Here is a 25,196-nt window from a genome sequence, read left to right as displayed (position 1 = left end):
GGGGTGACTCGGATCTAACCAGATCAAACCAGTTCAAATCAAATCAAGTGTTGTGTTTCTCGGTTTGAAACACAACCGTCTCGGACACAACCATTGATCATGTTCCTCAGTTATGACTCGGACAAATTCAAAATTTGTCTAAGTTATTGGGGGTTGACTCGGATCAAACTAGCTCAAATCAAATCAAGTGTTGTGTTCCTCGGTTTGAAACATAACCGTCTCGGAACACAACCACCGATCATGTTCCTTGGTTATGACTCGGACAAATTCAAAATTTGTCTAAGTCATTGGGGGGTGACTCGGATCAAACTAGCTCAAATCAAATCAAGTGTTGCGTTCCTCGGTTTGAAACACAACCGTCTCGGAACACACTCACTGATCAAATCCAAAATTTGTCCAAGTCATTAGAGGTAACCCGATAACACAAGCAAAACACATTCAAATCAAAATAACTCTTTTAATTACAAAATGATAATTCTATTTACATGCCAACCTGGTTGCAAAATTTACAATTTCCAGTTCAAAATACAACTTTAAATATTTTATAAGTTCGGACTGCCTAGCGAGTCAACTTCGTCACCAGCTTCAGCTTCCTCAGCATCTTCATTTCTGGGAGTACAGTCCGAGAAAGAAGGCCCGGATGTCAAGTAATCACGGTATGGATTGGGAGCGTCCTCGGTCCAATCTGTCATGTCTGGAAAGAACTGCACGCCTTAGGTTTGAAGTTCATTAGTAGCACTCTTGGCATCTCAATGAGGTCGGGCGTTACAGTCTCTGGATCGACTTCGAAAACTTCCGGATGAAGGAGCATAGTTCTCAAGCTCTCGAAACCCCAGTTTGACCCCCGACCCCAGCTAAGGCCTCGGAGCTAGGGAACCAAATCAAGTTGCTTCTTCAAGCGCTTGGACTTGGACTTGTAATGGTGACTCTTCTTCCGAAGCTTCTTGCACCGAGCATGAGCTTCCTTTTGCTTCTCGGCAAGGGCTAGCTTCTCGGCTTCCAGCAAGTCCTTCTCTGTCTCCATCTCGGCCACCCAGGTAGTCAGAGCGGCCTTGCTTTCGTTAGCCTCAGTGAGGTTAGTCAACACCCGGTCAAGGGTCTTCTCACTTTCAGCGGCCTGGACACGAGCCTCCTCTGCCTGCTTCCGAGCTAGAATCAGATCTTTGTCCCGAGCCTCAATTGTCCGACCTCAGAGTTGAATGTCATTTTTTAGGGTCTCAATCCGAGACTCCAAATCTTCGGTATGGGACACGTCGAACTTTAGCTCGTCAATCTAGAACTGCATCTCAGCAACCTTGGCCGCCAAAGAGACTTGACTCGCGGAAGCTTCTCGGTGGTTTCGCCAAAAGGCAATCGACCTTATTATACCCTAAAAAAAAAAAAAAAAAGTGAGAAAGGGAAAATAATGGGTATAGGAAGTTTGGCATGAAGCTTACTTGAAGTTGGGAATGAAGTATTGCCTCTGCGAGTTCTCCCGGGGACCTAATACCGGGTGCAGACGAAAGCCCTTCAGGAAGAATCTTCATCAAAGCCTCCAAAGGACAGGCCAGTAAGCCCTCCCTTAGGGAGTTTATTAGCTCTCCCGGTCGGGAGGCGCTGGTCTCCTCAAGTCTTTCGGCACCCGGGGAATCCATCACCACAGTCGGATCCGATCCCTTTTGAACCGGCTCCAAGAAATTCACCGCTTCGGTTTCTAAGCATTCTCGAGTCCCCAATCCATCGTTGGGACTTAGTAATGCTTCGGGTTCCTCTGGCAATTGATCCTCAAGTATCACGCCAGCATTAGACCCTGAGCAAGCCTCGTTCTTTGCAACGGATGATTGATCGACAGGCTCCACAGAAGACGGCTCAGCTAAAGTATCGGAGTCTGGAAGAGAAGACTTTGCCGGGGTCTCCTGAGCAACCAGCACTGTTGGCAAAACAAAACGCGGGCGACCAAAGAGAAGCTCGGCTTTGCTGGCCCGAGTCAATGCATACCCCCATGGATCTGATGCAAAGCGGGTCCTCTTTGTTGACCCTTGCCCTTTTTCTTTTCCTTTACGTTTGGCCACACTCTGAACCAAAGGAACCTCCCTCTCCGGCTCGTCAACTGCGTCTTCAATTTCAATCACCTCAGAGCCGGGGGCAGGGGCGACTCTAGCCGGGAGTCTCTCGGACGAAGCATGTGGAACCCCTTCCCTAGATGCTTCCGCTGTCTCCTCCGCGAGTGTAGCGGATTCTAGTGGGGCAATCGAGGCAGAAGTGGAGAGGACCTCCTTTCCCGAACCCCCAGTTGACCTCCTCTTGGGAACGGTTGCTTGGGCAGAGACGGTTGGGGGGTGGCCAGAAGCTTTCGGGATAACTGTCGCTTCCCAACCTTTTTGGCTTGAAGAGCGTCTGTTTTTGGCTTGACACTCTTCTTTGGCCCAGAAGCAATCCCCGAGGCCATGACCTGGGGGGTAGGAGCTACTTCGCTCCCGGATTTTCTCACCATGGTTTTCCCATTTCGGTCGTACCAAACTTTGCCGGTGGGGATGTTGTACTTGAGAACCTTTCTCATATTCTCATCGGTAACAATGTTGTCATAATCAATCTTCAAAACGTTGGTCGGGGTTTGGGAGAAGGTCAGCATGGTGGCAACCCTTCTCCTCCTGGTCGCATTCAGAGCCAAAGGTTCCCTAAGGTCAATTTGGATTGGCCTCCACTCTCAGGAATCCTTCGATCATCAGTCACAGGTCCAGTCGATTCCCATTCACCCGAGACTCTAAAAAACTCAGATCTCCACCCCCGGTTGTTAGAATAACTCTAGGAAAGATAGATAAAAATCGGGTTTTCCAGAACGGTGAACTCTACAACACCAAGGTAGATGTTGAAAAACTCCGGGATCGTCATCTGGGCCTCTAGGACTGTGCGCCATAAGATAAAAGACGAGAAGAGGTATCTCCAAGCGTTTGGCGCAATCTGACTCGAAGAAACCCCGAGGTATAAAATCAACTCCCAAGTAATTTCTGGAAACGGGAGCCGAAGTCCGGCCAGAAGCATCCGTTCGTAAATGACGATGTCACCACCATGAATCTCCAGGGTGACTGGATTCTGAAAATGAAGAAGAACCGAAGGGAGAAGGTCGTAATTGTTCTGGAGACGGAACTTATCCCCGATACGGATCTTCGAAGCCCCTCGGCGGTCGAGAGGAACAAGTGGTCATGGGCCCGCCTCCCCCTGGTTAGGGTTGTTAACCGGCTCGGATATCACCTCATCGTCGGATAAAGCTTCCTCTTCTTCAAGATCATGAATGTCAACTGCTTGGAATTCCTTTGTGTCAAACATTATACGAGAGAAGATGAAAGAATGATATGCGGGAAAATTTGAGAAGAGATAAAGAAGTTTGAAAGGCGAATAAGAATTCAGAGTAAAGAGAGGATGAAGTGTGGAAGGAGCAGTATTTATACTTGAAGGTGACCCAGCTTAGCTGGTTAGAAGCAACCGGGAGCTGGAGGGACACGCATGAATTTGTTTCTCCAAACCAGCAGCTAAAAAGACGCCGATCATTTGTCTGACAGTCGCAACCCGCCTCGAAAGACGAACCGACGTCCAATCGTGTTTAATGCGCTGCCTGCGCATGTCGGTGAATCATGAGGCTCACGGTTACCGATACGATAAAGTTTGAAATTTAAATTTGAAATAAAAGAGAAAAAGAGCGGGATTCTCTTAAGTCACACGTTGAGGCTCTCGAGCAATAGGAAGCAACCGATACGGTGAAAACGTCCAGCCATGCCCCCGTCTAAGTGTTGAAGTATACAAAATAAAAACCTGCTGATTGTTCTCGGCGGTATGCATCCGGTCCAGTCTTAAAGTATAAAGCAATTAAAGAACGATAGATTGCTCTTAAATTCTCTTAAGCATAAATTTCGCAGAAGAGAATTGGGGGGTAGTTGTTGGGGAAAATATCAGCCTTCTCGATAGTCAGGCCCATTGGGTCCACCCGACCAGGTCCAAGTATTAAAGAGAGAATAATCCACCCGAGCCCGTTAAGACCACTTGGGCCCAATCTGTTCAACTGGCCCGAATTGCCGACCTAAATACTAGTTGATATCCACGTCCGCGTATATCTCAGTAGTACCCAAAATCTAAGGGACATGACGCACGACATGAAACTTGATTATGCTCCCGAGGTAAGCGGAACCTGAAATATCAGTACACCCGGGGCCACGTCTCCTCCAACCGCCTCGTGCATGAATTGAGAGGCTAATTGAACTGCTCTTCAACCTCTATAAATACTAGAACCCTCTTAGATATTAAGGTACATTCTAATCAATCTTTCTGGCATTATTCTGCGCATTTACTCTCAAAACCATACACTCACTTAAGCATCGGAGCGGGGTTTTCGGAACACCCCGACGCAGCCTTCTTTTTCAGGTAGACTAGGAGCATACAAGACAAATATTTGATCGACACGTCACCTACAGGAAACTGTTTTAACAATTAAAATTCTTCTTTAGGGCCTATGTACACTATTACACCATATGTACTAGGGTTGCGCAGTCTTTGATGTGACCATGGCAAGGAATTGTGGTTGCAAGCCTGCCTCGTCAGCTAATTAATCAAAGTGCACTTAGCATGACCTAGAGACGAATTCTGCCTTCTCAACGTACTTCAGCGGTTGCACTTCCATCTCAAGCAACAGTACCGTGCTTAAATATTCTTCGAATATCTCTGGGGCCAAAATAATAATCTCTTCCACACACGTGTCCTTATCTCATAAAACTTTTCTCATTCTCATAAAACCTTTATTATACCTCTTGAGGCCATGTGTAGGAGAGTTTTACATGTATACACTTCTCATTTCATCACTTTCTAAAAGTAGTGACTTTCTTATTTCAGGAACTTTATAAAGGGCTAAAACCTTTCTTAAAAAAAAATTCTCAACCAATTCTAAATTCAAGATATCATATCCCTTCAAACAACCTTTCATTTTCAAACTCTTTAGAAATCTTTCATGCAATGCATGTAAATTTGCAATAAATAAAACAATTAATTTACAAACATGCTAAAGATATTGGATGAAATAATATGACGCAAAACAAATCTTAGAAAGGGGTAGAGGATGTCCTTACATTTCTGAACGCAACTACTAAAATTTTCTGGCAGCTAGCTAGTCACCTGAGTATAGGTTCAAACATTATTACTACGTACTCGTCACTAGACAACATACTAACTTATCTACCGTTCGGTCTTCTAGTCTAATGAGAATGGATTCCAAGATAAAAATTAAATTGATTCGACATGCATAAATTTATCAATACTAGTCCTTTTATGATTTGTGCACATGTTTTAACATATATTAAAAGAAAGTATTAACATGTGCTACAACTGAAATTCTTAGGAAATTTGGTATCACAGAATTATACATATACTTAAAATAATTTATTAAAAACTCTATGATTTTTAAACAATTAATAAAAAGGTTTGAAACACTAAGATTAAAATTGTTTTGTTTCTATGTGGAACAGATTTAAAACAAACAAAAATAATACAAGCATGCCATGAAAAGACTTGTTACGGGTTGTTGTTTGGATAGACAGCAGAGACAATAAAAACAACTCATAATTTATACATTGAAAGAAGAGAAGAGAAAGAAACAAAAGACAATATCCGTAATTTCTCTAAATAGTATTCGGTTGTGCTGACTAAAAGAGAGAGAGGGAAAATACACAGCAAGTCTAAACTTGCTACGGCTGAAAGGGAAAAATTAAATAAAGAAACAAAACCAATGGGGTACAGTGCATGAAACGGTTGAAGCAAAGAAAAGAAAGAAAGAAAAAACAATGGACAAGGACACTACTCCGATACAAAACAGGGAAAAAAAACTCAAAATAAATGAGGAATACTATCCAAGCTAGGCTACGTTAATCATACAAGAAATAGAAAAAAAAAAATTACAATAAAGGAAAAAGGGTGAAGAGTGAAGAGACAAGTCATGATGTCTTTTATTGAGAAAAGAGAAAGGCAAAGAAAAAATAAATAAACAAAAAGGGAATGACTCAGGGGTGGGTTGCTAGTAATAAAAATAAGAAAGGAAAAAAACAAAAAGGCCTACTAGGCTACGGTTGCACAACATCAAGGCAAGAAACCAATAATAATAATAATAATAATAATAAAGGTGAAAGGTCGAGTTGTAGGCTTGATACTTGAAGAAAGAAGACAAACAAAAAATAATAAAGAAGAAGGCAATGCAAGTCATGCCACCAAGAAGGTCACAGTTAGCATAGAAAAGAACAAAATAATAATAGGAAGTACAACATGTAATAGGTACAAGGAAATAAATAAAGGCAAAGCACAACTTAAGTATAAAAGTATCGAAAAAGGGGGTGAAACAAGAAGATAAAAAAAATCAATAAATAGCAAGAGAACAACATGCTGTGATGTGTGGTAGTTAGATAAGAGCACAAGAAAAGAAAAGAAAAGAAAAAAAGAAACAACTAAACCATAAAGTTGAAGACTTGCCATGGTTATTTGAAAGAGAAGTGAGAAGGAAATGTACAAAGAAATATACTTGCAGTGGTCCCCAACAGTGAGAGAGAGAGACAGCTCGCAGGAAATGCTTGAGGTGAGAAAGGTTGAGGTGACTGATATAACATATTGGGGTGGGCATCGGTTTGGTAGGCGGTTAAGTCGGTTAATCGACTTTTGTCGAAATGTAGTCGGTGAATTTATTTCGGTTAAGTCGGTTGAACGGTTAATAGGCGGTCGGTTAAGTCTGTTAAGCGGTTAATAGGTGGTCGGTTAAGACAATAAAGCGATTAATAGGTGGTCGGTTAAGTCGATAAAGCGGTTAATAGGAGGACGGTTAATTTGGTTAAATTGGTTAACATGGGTAATGAAACGACGTCGTTTTTATTTTTTTAAAGGAAAAAAAAAAAAACGATCAAATGTTTCGTTCTTTCTAAAACGACATTGTTTCATTTTATGTCGGTTCGGTTAATTGGTTGGAATAAAAGGCGGTTCGATTCGGTTTGGTCACCGCTTAAAAGGCGGTTCGGTTCGGTTATTGAACCGATTTTCGGAACAAAATTTTATACCGACCACCGAGCCGAAATTAGTCGGTAGGCGGTCGATGGCGGTTCGGTTCGATTCGGTTCGATTCGGTTCGATAAGCGGTCGGTAGGCGGATAATTTGCCCACTCCTATAACATATGTATATATAGAGGTAGGGTTTATAGACAAAAAAATAAATAAAAAATAAATAAAAAATTGCTAGAGTTTATAGGCCAAAGGGCAACTGCTAGGTTTTATAAATAAAAATGATATTTTAATAGTAAATTAAAAAAAATCATTAAATTTAAAATCAGGTATTTATTATTTTAATATATAATTAAATCATTTTTTTAAAGGGATTTACCATCTTATCCTCACGAGAGGGTCCGGGTTATTACATGTGTCCTTCTTGTTAATGAGTTGTTGAAATGGGGAGAATATTATAGGGGAGAACTTTTGATATATGTTCTATTGTACGTCCCTTGTCCTTCTTGACAAAAAGGAAAAAAGATTATGGGGATAGTATCTAGAGATTAGCATTATTCATTTATGGTGTATCTAATTATGAATGATGCGATTATTCATTTTTGTTACCCATGCGTTTAATGAGTTTGCTCAATGTCTACAGAGAACAGTACATCACACATTCGATTTACCTTAGTCTAGTAGTCGTTTGTTAGACTGGGGTGAGATTGTAAATGTATGTTTTTCCGTGTATTTTTTTTATTGTTTCTATTATGTATTTGAGTTTTGTCATCGAATGACCTTCGCTGTTCAAAACTTTGCTTGTAATTTCTTCATCACCTAAGTGTTTTGGTATAAAAAAAGTTGAGTCTTTGTGTGTATAGAGCTCACTTCACCTATACATCACTTGGATGTGCTGACAGAAGTGTTCCAAAGAGATTCGGCACCTGGACATCACATAGGAGTCATCTGGACATCATGACTGGGTTCTATCGTCCCTAGATAGTTTTAGGTGTTCAAGGGGCGTCATGACGGGCTTTGCACGTGGCCAAGCAATAAGTTTTTGCCTCAGCGCGTCATGACGAGCTAAATTCACCTCATGATGTTGCTGCATAATCTTACGAGCCATTTTTGACATAGCAAACGTACAAATTGGAAATATCTTATGAAACACAAAGTTGTATATTTAGGAATTCCAACGCCACTGATTTCCAACGCCACTGATTTTACCTTAATTGGAGCTCAGAATCAAAACTTATGACCAATATACCTTGATTGGTTTGTTTCTATTTTACAAATTTCTAGATTTACCCATTCTCATCCTTTATGTAGAATAAGATGCTCATTTGGGTTTCTAAGTCTACCAAGCATGAAAGTGAGAGTGGGAGCCTTTAGCCAAGAGTTCTTGCTTCTCCATTGTGAGTAGGGGTGGGTAAATTATCCAATTACCGACTACCGAAAATCCGCTGACCGCCACCGAACCGACTTCGACCGCCTACCGCCTATCGAAAAAAAAAAAATCAAAAATCGGAATAAAATTTAATTCCGATTAAATTGTCGGTAATCGGTAATTTTCTTTTTTACCGTCGATTACCAACTGACCGACAGTATATATAAGTTTAAGCTTGTTTTATTTTGCGGTTGTGCGGATTCCGCAGCCAAGCAGCCACCAGCCAGGCAGGGAAAGGCAAGGAGCTAATGGTAAAATCAAGTTGAATGTAGAGGATAATATGGTCATATGGTGGCAAGACATTCCAGCAAGGCAATAATGAGTCAACAAAATTATCCCATACCCATTACCCAACGACCAACACTACGTCATTTTTCAAAGAGTATATATTCATATTTTTTGGAAAACCCTAGAATATCTCATTCAGCCATTCTCACTTTCTCAGGTCTCAACTCTTTAGACTCAACCCTTCTGCCGCCTTCCAAAAAAAAAACCCTAGAATCACTCCCAGCCGCCCGTGACGGCCGGTCTGCCCATGTCCGCGCCTGCGCCCAGCAGCCTATCCGCCCACGCCCACGCCCATGCCTATGCCCATGCCCACGCCTAGCCCGCCGTTGGCCACTACATCATCTTTGATTTATATATATATATATATAATATTGTGATTTGTGGTCTTTTTTGCTCTCTTAGATTCCAGATTCCAGTTTGAGATTTCATTCCTTCTTCTTTTCTTTTCATTTTTCTATGCAATTACCGATTTACCGACCGAAAATTATCGAATTTTTCGATTTTTTTTCGAATTATCCAAGTTTTTCGAAAATCTTAGTTGTCGGAATAAAGTCGGGTAATTACTCGACTTTACCGACAAGGACGGGTCGAAAATCAAAAATGCCATTTCCGACACTGATTTACTCGATACCCACCCCTAATTGTGAGCCAAGAGAGTTTTGGTTGAGAGGCATCAATACTTCCCCCACTCTTTATGTTTGTGAAGTCGTGTTCCACCATTGTTGTTCCAAGAGAGGATGTGGAAAATGCCTTAAGCTATCCCTCTCTTGAAGTTGTGATTTTGTTTTGATTTTAAATCACACCATACACATCCTTCAACCGCAAAGAGTCTACCAACGGATTAGTGAGGAAAGGCACTTGGAGAAGATTGTTGAGCTTCGAGGCAAGCGAGTTGGTTGTTGTCATACATAGTCTAGGAGTTGCAAAGGGGTTATAATTTTCCTTGTGTATGTACTTTGGATCTTCTTCATTATAGTGATTTCTTGGATTTTGCTGCTCTGAAGTGGTTTTTCCCTTTGATGTGTTCAAAAGATTTTTCATTTCGTCAACAATCTTGTGTTGTGGATGTGCGATTGATTTTTGTGGTAGTGATGTATATGTGCCTTATGTTTCAATAATTTTATCTTGTGATAATTATTTCTTATGGTGGTTTGAGTTATTATCACTACAATAATTTTAATTTGATATACATTTATTTATAGGGAAAACTTCAATTTACCCCCATGAAGTTGTCAGCGATTTGCAATTCACACACCAATGTTTCAATTTCGTCAATTGCAACCCATAAAGTTTAAAAGATTTTCAATGTACCCCATTCCGTCTACTGCGTCCGTCTAAAGTGATGGAAGTCAATCCACGTGCGCGGCACGTGACTTCTGGTGAGAAAAGCGGACAAAAATACCCTTAAAATTAAGCCGTTCACTTCTGAAATGTTTTCAACACCCTGCGCGTGCTTTCAATGTATATACTAGTTAAAATTTTGGGAGAGAATAAGAGAGGAGAGAAGAGAAAAGAAGAAGAGAGGGATTTCGGGGAAAAGGCTAGGGTTTCGCCGATAGCTAGTTGAAAGAGATGATGGATGCCTCAACGCAGGACTCGACCACCGACACGACACCCGAATCCACTGGGCACTCGAAGGAGAGAATGGCTACAACCTCGGAATCCACGCAGAGTGTTGCTACGTTTTCATGGCAACGAGTATGCTACTGCGAGCGACTGATGTTTGTGAAAACGTCACACACATTAAAAAATTTCGGAAGAAGGTTTCTAGGGTGTGAAAATTGGAAGGCAAGTACCCCTTATTTTCTTTGATTTTAGGGTTTCATTTTCAATTTGGGGATAAAATTTTTTTAGGGTTTTTTCTTTATTTTAGGGTTACTTATGATTATCTATAAATGCCATTTTGTTTGCAGATGGCACCGCAACAGAAAATTAGAATTAAACTTAGATCATACTGGGTTCCATTAAAGAAGATTCATGCAAGCAGATAATAAAAACAACACTAGCATTACTATTTACATTTAAATTGCAAAAAACAAAATAAGGAGTAATAATTGGCCATCATCAATTTTGCTTACTTTGTTATGTGTTTTGCAGATTAATAGAGATTGTGGTTTCTTTGAATGGGTTGATCCCAAAATTTGTGAAAATGGTCAGAGGGTTGTCGGTCGATTGTGTGCATGGCACAAAAGTTTGGTGGCAGAAGGTAAATGATGTGAAACCATAGTTGACGTAGAAGTTGGGAAGGTAAAGACAGAATTGAAGAAACAAGTTGAGAAGACAAAGTCCAAAATTGACAATGAGACGAAGGTAGAAATTTCACAGTATCATAAATAAATCAAGATTTGGGTGATCAAATTCGAAGCAATGAAGAAGAATTACCATATAATGCTTGTGTGCTCATGAATTTTGTTTGCACTGTATTTTTTCTTTGGATATGCAACCAAAAACCAGGAGGACAGTAGAATTGGTCATATGAGGTTGCCTTGAGTTGTGATTGTTGGTGGACATGTTTGTTCGACATGCTTTTTGTTAGACATGTTTGTAGGACATGCCTTTTGTTGAGGATGTTTGTTCTGACATGCATTTTGTTGGACATGTTTGTAGGACATGCCTCTTGTTGGACATTTATTTTACTTATTTGGTGGTTGAAGTAGAAATTGGTGATTTGTAAGCAAACTATTGTATGTATTAAGTTGTTTTGTTTGTAAAATTCTGGTTTCTAGATACTTATTGTTGTGTTTGAAGCTCAAATGTGTTGTTGTGGTAAGTTTTGAAACAAGTTTTGTTTGAAGCTCGAACGTGTTGTTGTGGTATCTTTGGGGTCGATACAAAAAGACTTTAGGACAATACAATGAGAAACACTGTACACATAATACTGGACATTATTTCCATATTCCATTTAGGTTAACTGAATTCCTGCAAAACCATCCTCATTACTGCCATACATTCCAATGGAATAATACATACATTACTGCCATACATTCCAAAGTAAGAATACATACAATACTGCCATATATACATTTTCTGTCAAATGAAGAATTAAAATACACAACAAAACCTGCCATACATTCAAATCTCTATAATATTGAACATTATTTTCAGCTTCAATTTAGGTTAACTGAATTCCTGCAAAACCATCCTCATTACTGCCATACATTTCAAATGAAGAATACATACATTACTGTCATACATTCTAAATGAAGAATACATACATACATTTTCTGTCAAAGGAAGAATTAAAATTCACAACAAAACTTGCCATACATTCAAATATCCATAATACTGGACATAATTTCCAGCTTCCATTTAGGTTAACTGAATTCCTACAAAACCATCCTCATTACTGCCATACATTTTAAAGAAAGAATACATATATTACTCCCATACATTCCAAAGAAAGAATACATACATTACCGCTATACATACATTTTTTGTCAAAGGAAGAATTAAAATACACAACAAAACCTGCCATACATTCAAATATCCATATCAACTGTTGGATAAACAACCAAATTCTACACATGTGCATTAAGTACAAGCAGACCAACTTTCTATCAACTACACAACAAAAAACATTCAAAGTACTGTCTATCAAAAACATGACAATCAAATTTTGCACATGTGCCTTAAATACAACCATACCAACTGCATATTGACTGTCTATCAAAAACACAACAACCAAATTCTGTACATGTGCCTTAAATACAACCATATCAATTGCATATATTGTTGATGAGAAATACACGTCATACTATAACAATGACTACGTACGTACCTTCTTTATAAGGCCACTGGAAGATTTCCGTGCTGTTTAACTATAACGAAAACTCCGAACGCGTAGAGACTGAGCATGAAAAATGGGATACCCAAATGGGAAACATAATGTCTAGGCATCCTATTCGAGAACCCATAATTTGAATCAACTGATATCGAAACCAAAGAGTAACATTTTTTGAACATATCTGGAAGCGATTTTAAGGCCAACTCGAACCCCCACGAAAGTGCAGCAACAATACCACATGAAGCCCACTGTACCGCGTTCAACCTCACAAAATTGGTTGCAATACCCGAATAATCAATCACCGCCACCTGCATGGTCATAACAGCAGTCAAAGTGACCAAAAAGCCATAGCTGCGAACAACCACCTTCAACACTTCATTCTTTACTAGGTCAATGGCATTGAACAGATTAATGATCTGACATAGGGAAAACATATTGAAGATCATGGTCTTCTGGACATCATCATTCATGCTGAACATGGTTTCTCCCTTAAACTGAAAGATCAGCAAGACTGAAACCTGGTATATGACTTGAACTGCAATGTTTCCCCACATTGCCTTGGTTATAAGTGGTCGAGTCCTTTTAGCTGGTTTATGGGTTAGCAGTTCATCCTGGCTTTTTAACTCCATCAACAGCACTTGGCTGCCTATAAGGCACATAATGCAATTCACCCAAAGCATTTCAGGTCCTGTTATTGGGGATGCTCCAGAAAACAATGTGGTTATTAAGTTTATCATAAACCCAGAGAAGCAAGGGGTGACCAGAAGTTGAATGAACTCTTCAATGTTGTAGTTAACATATCTGCCAAGCTTCAAAATATCGACTAATGAACCAAAATCTTCGACAATAATATCAGAGCTCTCTCTTGCAAATTCAGTGCTCCGAGTCCGAGTAGTGATCCCTACATCGGCTTCTTTTAAAGCTAGGGTGTCTGCTGTGGTCAACCCTCCAATGAAAACAACTGTGTTACCTTCTTTTTGCCATTCATGTATCATCCAAAGCTTGTCCTCAGGGTAGCAACTTCCTATCACAGTACCCAGATCCAGTTTGTCCATCATTCCACTTCTAATCGGTTCTCGAATTTCTTCACCGTTAAGTGCCACATCATTTGAACCAGGGGTAAAGATTCCTAATTCACAAGCTATTGCTCTCCCTGCTGAGAGCTCATCCTCTGATACCAATTTGACACATGCTCCAGCAAATATAAGACTTTCCACTACTGATTTTATCTTTTCCTGACATGGGTATTTCAGACCCACTAGTGCCAACAAGTTCAACCCTTCTTCTATAAGTGTTTGGTCCTCAATTTGCTTATAAGCAAATGCAATGGGTCTAAGACCACCATCCTCCATATCTTTAATCATCTGCTCAAACTTTCTTTTCGTACCTTCCATAGCATGAGTTTGACCTCCGCAGTCATAGTAGTGTGAGCACATTTCTAGTATAGTCGATGTAGCCCCACACCAGTGCAAGTGCTGAAATTTTTCATCATTACCTTTTCTCCTCATCAAAACGCCACTAGCTTTCTTGATAAAGCTCAATTTTGTATACTCAAGAATCTCAAAACTTTGATCAAAAGCTTCCATATTCAGATCCCATTTTGACTCAAGCAAGGAAATAAGCGAATTGATGGTCGGGATAACAGTGAACTCAGGCACAAGAACTGACACACCAATTCCCTGATGCAAAGCTTCAACAACAACTTGGTTTGTTTCAGAGTTCACTCCTTTGCAGATATCTTTCTCGCCAACAAAAAAATTGTAAACCTCCACTGGGTTACACATCAGCCGCCCACCAGTTGCATCAATGCAGAAGATTGTTGCCAGCCCCATTATGCCACAAGCTGATGAATTCCGTAGCTCTACCCCCTTTGTCTTCACCTTTTTGTTCCAGTGGTGTAGAGAGGCTGTAATCGCAAGAGGCATTCCGTGTTGTAATCCTATTACGATAGCTGTGAGAGCACTTGTCAAATTCCCAATCTTTCCTAGAGATTTAAGGGAAATTCTCTCAAAGATATTCATCAGCCTGTCCACCGAAACATTCCCCTTAAGTTCTGGCGAAAGTTTACTGTCATTGTGTTTTCCGCATAAGAAGCGAATTAACAACACAAGATTAATAAGCACAGTGACACAAAGAGAAAACATTTCACCAAAATCAATTGCTTTCTCAATCCGAGCTTGTAACAGAGTCTTCTCATTAGGCTCCAAGCTCAGCGCTTCACCCATAGCTGTATTCTTACCGACTGATGTTACAAGCATCGTACCTTGGTCCTCAAGTTCAACAACCTTTGAACATGAGAAAAGAAACGGGTTCTGATCACAACTAATTTTGGAGTTGAAGACCTCATCCACTTTAAAATTCTTGCCTCGCACAAACAAACCATCAGCCGGAATACGATCATTCTTCTTCAACCTCACTATATCACCCTTCACAACATCAGAAATGGCAATCGATCGGGGCTTTCCACTTCTGACAACAGTCACTTCAAATTCCCTAATATTCTTTAACACTTTCTTCACCCTCTTCCTTTCATGGTAAAAGTTCCCTACCAAAGAGAATGTAACAAGCAGGACCACAGTAATGAGTATAGGACCCCCATCTTGCCACCTTTTAAGTCCATGAAGCGCCTTAATATCATTAGCAAAGGCAAGCCCAGCTGCGACCAAGAGCAAGAGAACGGTCCATCTGTTAGGGGCCCGTAAGAAGAAGTAGAAGAAACCTTTTCCAAGATCAAGGCTATCGTTGGGGTTCCAGTACTGCACTTGCTGGTCTTGGCTGGCATCAATTCCCGCCTGTTGAGATAACCCAATAAATAATCAATCACACCCTTCTATAACAGCTTAAGCTTAAGCCTCTTACAATAGTGTAATTAATACTGCACACACTCCACTCCTGAGTTCCCACTCTCTCTGTCTCTCTATGACGTGAATTTTAAAATTATTATTAGATTTGAATTGAATTATTATTAAATTTTAATCATGATTTTAAACGCAGTGTAAAAGTGGGAGTGTGATATTATTTCAAGAATAGAATAATGATCCGATTATTACCTCCAAATTAGAACCCAGAAGACTTGCAACCATGTGAACGCCACCTAGTTTTTTGAGAGAATTCAAGTTTTTCTGTTTCATAATCTGAACAACTTTGTTCCGATCTTCGTCTGCCTCTTTCTCCTCCCCAGCAACAGAGGTAATATCTGTTAAGCATATCTCCTTGTCAACTATATCAATTCCATGATGGGCTTCTTTAGAGTCAAGGGCAGGTACAGGTTCTTGTGGGCAAGGAGCACAAGGTATCGTCGACGATGGCGATGGCTGCGGAGATTCTTGATGAATAACTTTGTTCCGATCTTCGTCTGCCTCTTTCCCCTCCCCAGCAACAGAGGTAATATCTATTAAGCATATCTGCACGTCAGCCATATCAGTGACACAATGGGATTGTTTAGAGTCAGGGCCTGGTGCAGATTCTTGTGGGCAAGGAGCACAAGGTATCGTCAACGATGACGATGGCTGCGGAGATTCTTGATGAATAACTTTGTTCCGATCTTCGTCTGCCTCTTTCTCCTCCCCAGCAACAGAGGTAATATCTGTTAAGCATATCTGCACGTCAGCTATATCAATGACACAATGGGATTGTTTATAGTCAGGGCCTGGTACAGGTTCTTGCGGGCAAGGAGCACAAGCTATCGTCGACGATGGCGATGGCTGCGGAGATTCTTGATGAATACCTTTGTTCCGATCTTCGTCTGTGAGGCAAAACCATTGACTCGGGTTCTTCACAACTCCACACAGGTTCGGACAGGGTTGAAGCGCCTCCTCCGCAGAGCGCTTTGGCTTTACTTCCCCAAAATTCTCATTCAAATTGCTCCCCATTTTCACCTTAGCCTCCATCTTCTTCCTCTGGCGACCTAAGCCAGCATCAAGACTGTTCTCTTCATCATCACAAGCTTGGTACTGGAACATGCATGCATATTTCTGGGTGTAAGTACGTTTTTGGGCTAAAAGTATAAGATCTAAGAACAGAGTCAAGAGTGTATGAATATTCGTGGCTTTAGCTTACTGAAAAATAAATAAATAAATAAAAGCTTTGTTCTACTTTTAAAAAAGGAAAAGCGAGAGACCTGATTGTTACGGCGCATAGCAGCAGCTTCATTGCGCTTGGAGAGATCGGCAGTGAGGCGAAACCATCGCCTCGGGTTCTTCACAACTCCACACAGGTTCCTCCATCTTTGAAGCGCCACCTCTGCAGAGCGCTTCGGCTTCACTTCCCCAAAGTTCTCATTCGAATTGGTCCCCATTGTCACCTTAGCCTCCATCTTCTTCCTCTGGCGACCTAAGCCAGCATCAAGAGTGTTCTCTTCATCGCCATAAGCTTGGCCCTGGAACATGCATGTTTCTGGGTGTAACTACGTATGTTTTTGGGCTAAAAGTACGTAGAAGATCTAAGAACAGAATCAGAAGTGTCATATATTCCTCTGCTTTTTGGGAAGTGACTTTAGCTTAGTGAAGAAAAAAAACAAAAAGCCTTTTTTTTCTCTACTTTTAAAAACTTGTAAAACAGAAAACGGAAGGAAATCTATTTAAAGAAAGTAGTTAGAGTAATTTGGAGAAAACCCATTTCCCAGGAAAAAAATAAAAATAAAAATAAAAATGGATAAGGCCTCATAAGAGGGACCCGAGATTTGTCCCTCATCCTCAAGCACGGCCGTCAAGCTTGGAGAGCAAGAGAAGAGAAGATTTTTTTTGGTTGAGACCAAGTCGGCCGGCTCAGAGCCTCTTCGGTTGACAGAGGCTGGGATCTTTTGCTCCGCACATTTTTTGGATTAGAGCTTTAGGAGTTGATCGAGGTACTGTTTCTTCCCCCATTTCTGTTTGTTTTCCATCACTGTTAAACCAACCGAAAACAATTCAAAATTTCCAAAATGCCACTCCAGCAGGTATCAGATCGAAATGGAGAAGAGTCGGTCTCTTATTCTATAAGAGGTAAAATAGTCTAAAAAAATAAATTGACTATTTTACCTCTTATAAAATAAGGAATCGGCTCCTCTCCATTTCATTTCAAATTGAGAGGATCCGTTTCCCTTAAGCATACTACAAAAATTGAAGCATATAGCCACATGACTACAGTAACCATTACTGTAACCACGTGGCCACCTAGCCATGTGGACTATAAGAACACGTTGCTGAAAGATTCAATGATGTGGCCAACCGACCACGTGGCCAGATGGACACGTGGTATTCGGGCACGTGGCCACGTGTCAGAATCCCACATGCCCATCTAGCCGTGTGCACCTATTGAACGTGGCCGAGCGGCCACGTGCACGTATTCAACGTGGCCGCACAGCCACGTGCCAGAAAGCCACATGGCCATGCAGCCACGTGGAATATGACCGTGTGGCCATGCGGCCACGTGGAATAGGACCACGCGGCCACGTGAAATATGACCACGTGGCCATCTGGCCACGTGTCTATTATACACGTGGCTAACTATTATAATTTTTAAAAAATAACAATTTTTTTTTTTTAACATTAAAGAAAATAATCCAACATGTACCATTTTTGGCGACCGACCAAAAACTTTTAATTAATACTGCATACTTATTTTAAAATATAGACAACTTTTAATTAATATACTAAATTTGGTACATTATATGGTTAGAACCCTAACCCTAGTTTAGTATTTATATAGCATGCATATATACACACACACACACACACACACACATTAAAAGTATATACTTGTTTTAATTAATACTATATACATAATTAATAGTATATATACATAATATATAGATACTATTAATTATTAAAGCACTAACTCTAGTTTAATTAGTACATAAACCGCAGTTGTGCTAAGTCTAGTACGCATAAGAAAGTGAATCCACAAGATCCTGAGGATCATTTGCAGAAAAGCCAACCTCGTAAAATAGTTCAAGGTAATGTACTGTTGGCCTTGCGGTCCCGATCATTCCAGCATACCGAACAAAGATCGAAATTTGCATGCCTCTATCATTATACTAATCCAATTCAATGTTCAAAACTTGGTCGAATTGTGACTCACTCACTCCATGTGGCTGACAACGTTATTTGTCACAACCTGAAATCCCATAATGTTGATTTTGCAATTTTGTCAAATTGTAAGAACATAAATTGGCACATATGTAAATTTTTGTTGCCTTACAATTCGTTGACAATCTCTCTAACTCATTTTGTGATCCATATGATTGAGAGTTAATTTCACGATAATGTAAACAAACTTCACCGAATGACCATCTAATAAACACACCGGGATTACTCCCCATTGGGCTTCCCGGAAGAGTCATGTGACACATCTATCCCAATTATCTAGTAGGTGGGAGCCTTGGAAACTATACGATTAGAGCTAGAGAGAGTGTTCAACTGCCGGTAATTAATTCAAACCATAGGTGGTTTTTGCATTTATCTTCAAACACACCGTAAAGGAGGGCGAGTTGAATTCCCTTCAACTCTCCACATTTAGTCAAATCTCCTATAAGTCCTTGTACAGTATATACATGTGTTAATGGTATATTTTATTTATACCATCCCTGACCCTAGTTTAGTACTATATATAGTATATATACATATAGTTAGGGTTTATCATTTGTGGACTACGTACCCATATAAAATATATGCTTTAAAAACTATATATGCCAACTTGGAGGTTATTACTATGTACATAATGTATATATACTATTTATATACCCTAACCCTAGAATTAAAAAATTAATACTACTTTAATTCAACATATATACTTTTTTGGATATATTGTATTTATTAAACTCTAACCCTAGTTTAGTGCTATATATAGTATATATACTTAGGGTTATGGTTTACATCCGTATAATATATATTCCATTAAGAATATATGCCAATTAACTTCTATTCAATACTATATACATAATATATTGTAAATATACCATTTATATACCCTAAACCTAGATTTGTGTTATATATAGCATACGTAGGGTTATGGTATATTTTATTTAACGAACCCTAACCCTAATTTTGTGATATATATATGTATGGTTATGGTTGTGTACTACACATATAAAATAAGTACCTTAAAAAATATATGTCAATATAATTAACTTCCAATTTTAATACTATATATATACATAATATTGTACACCTACTATTCATATACCCAAACCCTAGATTTGTGCTACATATAGTATATTTACGTATATAGGGTTAGGGTTTACATTTGTGTACTACATATACATTTTAAAAATTTACACTTTGTAAAATTAATACAACTTTATACATACCAACATATATACTTTGTTGGGTGTGTTTTATTTATTGAACTCTAATGTACCATAATTTAGTGCTATATATAATATATACACTTAGGGTTAGGGTTTACATTTGTGCATTTAAATACTTTAAAAAATTTAAATTATATGCCAATTAACTTCCAATTAATTGGCATATATACATAATATTGTATATATAATATTTATATACCATAACCTTATATTTGTGCTATATATAGTATGCGTACGTATATATAGTTAGAGTTTACTTTTGTGTACTATATATAATATATACACTTAGGGTTAGGGTTTACATTTGTGCATTTAAATACTTTAAAAAATTTTAAATTATATGCCAATTAACTTCCAATTAATTGGCATATATACATAATATTGTATATATAATATTTATATACCATAACCTTATATTTGTGCTATATATAGTATGCGTACGTATATATAGTTAGAGTTTACTTTTGTGTACTATATATATATATATATATATATATATATATATATATATATATATATATACATTTTTAAATTTTTCACGTTAAAAATTTTATATTACTTTATATATTTCAACATATATATTTTTCCTAGGTATATTTAATTTATTGAACTCTAACGTACCCTAGTTTAGTATTATATATAGTAAATACACTTAGAGTTAGTGTTTAGGGTTTAGGGTTTAATATTATATATAGATAGTATACTTAAGGTTAGGGTTTAGGGCTTAGGGTTTAGTACTATAAATAGTACACTTAGAGTTAGGGTTTAGAATTTAGGGCTTAGGGTTTAGCGCTATAAATAGTATACTTAGAGTTAGGGTTTATGGTTTAGGACTTTGAGTTTAGTGCTATATAAATAGTACACTTAGGGTTAGAATTTAGGGCTTAGGGTTTAGTGCTATAAATAGTACTCTATCTCTCTCACTCTCTCTCTAACCAAAAAGGCCCATCGTCCGGCAACCACCTCCAGACAGCGACACCTCCGGACGGTGACAGACACCCGACCTTTAAAGGTACGGTTGTCTCTCTCACTCTCTCAGCTCAGGTCCCTCTCTCTCTTGATTTACGCTGTTACTTTAACAATTTTTTTTTTTTTTTGTTTCAACAAAAATGTAGGTACATAGTCAACCATCCTTACACTACAAAATCCACTGTGAGAGTTTTGTTTTTTGTTTTTTTTTGTTTAATTATTGATGTGAGAAGATTTTAGATATATTTTAGTGTGCTATTATGAACTTGTGGTGCTATTATGAATTTTTCAGGGTTTTCTTGGAGAAAAAAAAAATGCCAACATTTTAACTTTACGTAAAAATATGTTCGTAACCAACAATGGCAAACTAAAATTAAAATCCAAAATTGTAATTAGCAAATTGTACTATGAATATATATAAATTATATTAAAAAAAGAAAATATTGTGCTACTAATATATATAAATTGTGGTATTTTCGGCAAAATAAAAAACAAAATTTTCACCTTCCACCATTTACAATAATATTCGTAATAAAAACTTTAAAACAAACATCATAAATAATCAAAACCGACAAATACGTTTTTCTCTTTCATTTTTAACTTTAACTGTTGCTGTGAGGAGATTATTGATTTATAAGAAGAATTTGGTATCTTCGAAAAAAATATAATTAAATTTTCCACATATGCATATTTAAAATAATATAAGGAATCAACAGTTCAAAACAAACATCAAATTTAAACAAGTGCAATGACCACGTTCGTATGTTTTGTTTTTGTTTTTTTTTTTTTTGTTTTAAGTTTAATTGTTGATGTGAGAAGGTAATAAATTTTTTAAGGTGCTATGAATATAGATGAATTTCGGTATTTTCGACCCAAAAAAATAATAAGGAGAATTTTCCACGTACGCATATTTAAAGTAATATACGGACTCAACATTTTTAGAACAAACATCAAATTTAAAAAAGGGCATTTTTAGAACAAACATTAAATTTAAACAAGTGCAACGACCACATTCTTACCCTTTTTTTCTTTTTCTTTTTCTTCTTTTTTTTTTTTTTTTTTTTTTTTTTTTTTTTTTTTTAAGTTTAATTGTTGGTGTGAGAATGTTCTAAATTTTTTTAAGGTGCTATGAACATAGACGAATTTTGGCATATTCAAAAATAAAAAATAAAAATTTCCACATATGCATATTTAAAATAATATATGGAATCCACAGTACTTTAAAACAAACATCAAATTTAAACAAATGCGATGACCACGTTCGTACCTTTTTGTTTTTTTAAGTTTAACTGTTAATGTGAGAAAGTTATAACTTTTTTAAGGTGCTATGAATATTTATGAATTTTGGTATTAACGACAAAAATACACATGTAGGAACGATAAATTTTCCACATACGCATATTTAAAATGATATATGGAATCAACAGTTTAGAACAAACATCAAATCTAAACACTTTAATCGGCCACGTTCTTACCTATTTTTTTTTATGAGTTTAATTGTTGATGTGAGAAGGTTCTAAAAATTTTAAGGTTCTATGAATATAGATGAATTTTCGTATCTGAGGGAAAAAAAAAATGGCAGGACTATGCATATTTAAAATACAAGTTTGGAATCAACAGTTTGACACAAACATTTAATTTAAACAAGAGCAACGGCCATCTTTTTTTTTCACTTTAATAATTTTAAGCACTTTAATTGCTCAAAGTGTAAAAAATCTTAATTTGTTTACGTCTGTTAATTCACGTACAGACAAATATGGACAAGTCTTGGTTGACAGCACGTAGGGGTACGACACAGTATAATGACAGGTGTAGAGCGTTTGTATCATTTGCCGTTAATAATTGTACGGCCGCCGATGGTAAAATTTACTGCCCATGTAAGTCCTGTCAAAATAACCAGCGCCACCCCCCAGATTACGTTATGGCCCACCTGACAGGGGGTAGGGGAATGACATTGGGATACATTTTGTGGTATATGCATGATGAGACATGGATTAGTGGACCTATTCCTGGCCAGTATTTGAATCTTATGGTCGCAAATGTGACGATTGGAAGCACAGAATAGGGTGGAAGCACAGGACAGGGTAGCGACATGCACGCCATGTTGCGTGACGCCTTCGGCATGCACAATGTTAGGGAAGACGTCAATAGCCACCGCAAGCAATTAATGAAGGAGCGGCTGGAGGGGACGCATTGAAGTATTACGAATTGCTAAGGAGTGCCAAGAAGCCACTTCACCCCGGTACCAAGCATAGTAAATTGAGTGCTATTGTACACATGTACAACTTGAAGTGCGTTGGAGGTATTAGTAACAAAATTTTCTCAGATATTCTCGAGTTTATGAATTAGTTACTGCCTCCTTGTGATGAGACTCTGCCAGGTAATACATAAGAAGCAAATATGTTTCTCAGTGACATGGGGCTAGGGTATGAGAAGATTCTGGCGTGCCATAATGATTGTATGTTATTCTGGAAAGGCAGTAAGGACTTAGATTCGTGTATCGTATTTGGAGAATCTAAGTGGAAGGATGACAATCATTTAGATGAGGATGGTAAGCCCATATCATCGAGGAAAAAACGTCCAGTGAAAGTGTTGCAGTGCTTTCCACTCATCCCACGGCTACAGGGGCTTTTCATGTCGGAGAATACTGCGCCCTATATGAGGTGGCATGTAGAAGGCCGCACTAGGGACGGCCTACTGAGGCATCCAGCCAACGGGAAAGCATGGATATCATTCGACAATTTACGTTCAGATTTTATGGTAGACAATAGGAACGTGTTGCTTGGTTTAACATCTGATGGATTTAATCATTTTGAGAACATGAGCACATCCCACAGCACTTGGCGCGTATTGCTTGTACCGTATAATTTGCCTCATTGGATGAGCATGAAACAGACGTCGTTCATACTATCACTGGTTATCCCTGGGCCGAGCTCACCCGGTATGGATATTGATGTTTACCTTCAACCATTGATAGATGAGTTACAAGAACTGTGGAATGTAGGGGTACGCACATTTGATGCTTCAAAAAAGGATAATTTTAATATGTGAGCTCAGTTGATGTGGACAACAAACGACTTGCCAACAAGGTCAAAATATTTGCAACATGGCCGAAAATTTTGCTATATGGGGCACATGAGATACTTGCCAACAGAGCATCTGTGGCGGCTGAATAGAAGAACGTTTGACGGTACAGAAGAATTAGAATGTCCTCCCAATGTGCCATGCGGGGACGAAATCCTTCAATAGTTAGACGAAATTGCATTTAGGGATGAGAACACGGGTAAGAAGAAACGAAAGAAGCGGAAGACGGGTGCAGCAGGTATTGATGATGTAGTGCGGAAAAAGAAAAGTATTTTCTTCAGATTGTCGTACTGAAAGGACAATTTACTTCGGCACAATCTTAATGTCATGTACATAGAAAAAAATGTCATAGACAACATACTTAGCACTATTCTGGACATCAAAAGGAAAACGAAGAACAACCTCAAAGCCCGAAAAGACTTGCAACAAATGGGGTTGAGACCTAAATTGCATCCATTCGCAGCCGAAAATGGTAAAACATATATGCCCGTAGCTTGCCACACGATGTCTAGGGAGGACAAATCAAACTTTCTGAAGGTTCTTCGAAATGTGAGAGTCCCAAACGGATATGTCTCGAACATTTCTTGTTGTGTTCGACTCAAGGAACGTACGATTTAAGGGTTGAAAAGCAATGACAGTCACGTACTGATGCAGCAGCTTCTCCCAATTGCATTGCGCTTGTCACTGCCAGATAAAGTGGTTAGACCTCTTGTGGAGATGTCTGCATTTTTCAGAGGTATATGCTCAACAAAATTAACACAAGATGAGATGGATCAACTGCAGAGTGATGTCTGTATCACTTTGTGCAAGCTGAAACAGGTATTTCCCTCCAGGTTTTTTACCAGCATGGTCCACTTAGTCATGCATCTTGTGCGCGAATGTAGACTCGACGAACCCGTACAGTATAGGTAGATATACCCGAAAGAGAGTTAAAATATTTTTACAATAAAATATTTTAATTATTTCGAAATTGGTTTGACAATATCTTAATAAGTTGATTGCATGTGTGTACACTAGAAGCCTTGAGGGGTTCAAGTCTAATGTGCGCAATAAAGCGGCCCTTGAATGGTGCATTGCGGAGGGTTACATAGTGACTGAGCTGGTGACATTTTGTTCGAGGTATATAGATAACACACCAACCTTCCACAACAGACCTAAAAGAAATCTTGATGGTTCAAAAGGGGCAGGAATGCGAGTAAGCCTGAATCGTTTGACAATGAACCAGATTCACCGTTTCATTGTGTTCAACTCTGACGAGTTCCTTCAATTGCGAATGTAAGTAGGGTTTATAAGGTATGCACTTTCTAATACGTTTTTGAATAATAATCAATACATAATAATATCCACTGAATGTA

General features: G+C 38.6%; 1 protein-coding gene across 1 annotated transcript; it reads right to left on the bottom strand.

Annotated features, from left to right (window-relative positions):
• Nucleotides 1-12,499: 12,499 nt before the first annotated feature.
• Nucleotides 12,500-16,887, bottom strand: LOC133863214 (putative calcium-transporting ATPase 13, plasma membrane-type). Its single transcript, XM_062299181.1, has 3 exons — nucleotides 16,621-16,887; nucleotides 15,551-16,474; nucleotides 12,500-15,292 (listed from the first exon to the last, which is right to left on the bottom strand). The coding sequence occupies exons 1-3, from the start codon at nucleotides 16,885-16,887 to the stop codon at nucleotides 12,500-12,502; spliced, it is 3,984 nt and encodes a 1,327-aa protein (XP_062155165.1).
• Nucleotides 16,888-25,196: the final 8,309 nt, after the last annotated feature.

This window comes from Alnus glutinosa, chromosome 3 (assembly GCF_958979055.1).
Source record: "Alnus glutinosa chromosome 3, dhAlnGlut1.1, whole genome shotgun sequence".
In the NCBI taxonomy this organism is placed as follows: domain Eukaryota; kingdom Viridiplantae; phylum Streptophyta; class Magnoliopsida; order Fagales; family Betulaceae; genus Alnus; species Alnus glutinosa.
The sequence above is the reverse complement of the archived record's forward strand: the minus strand, read 5'-3'. Positions and strand labels throughout refer to the sequence as shown.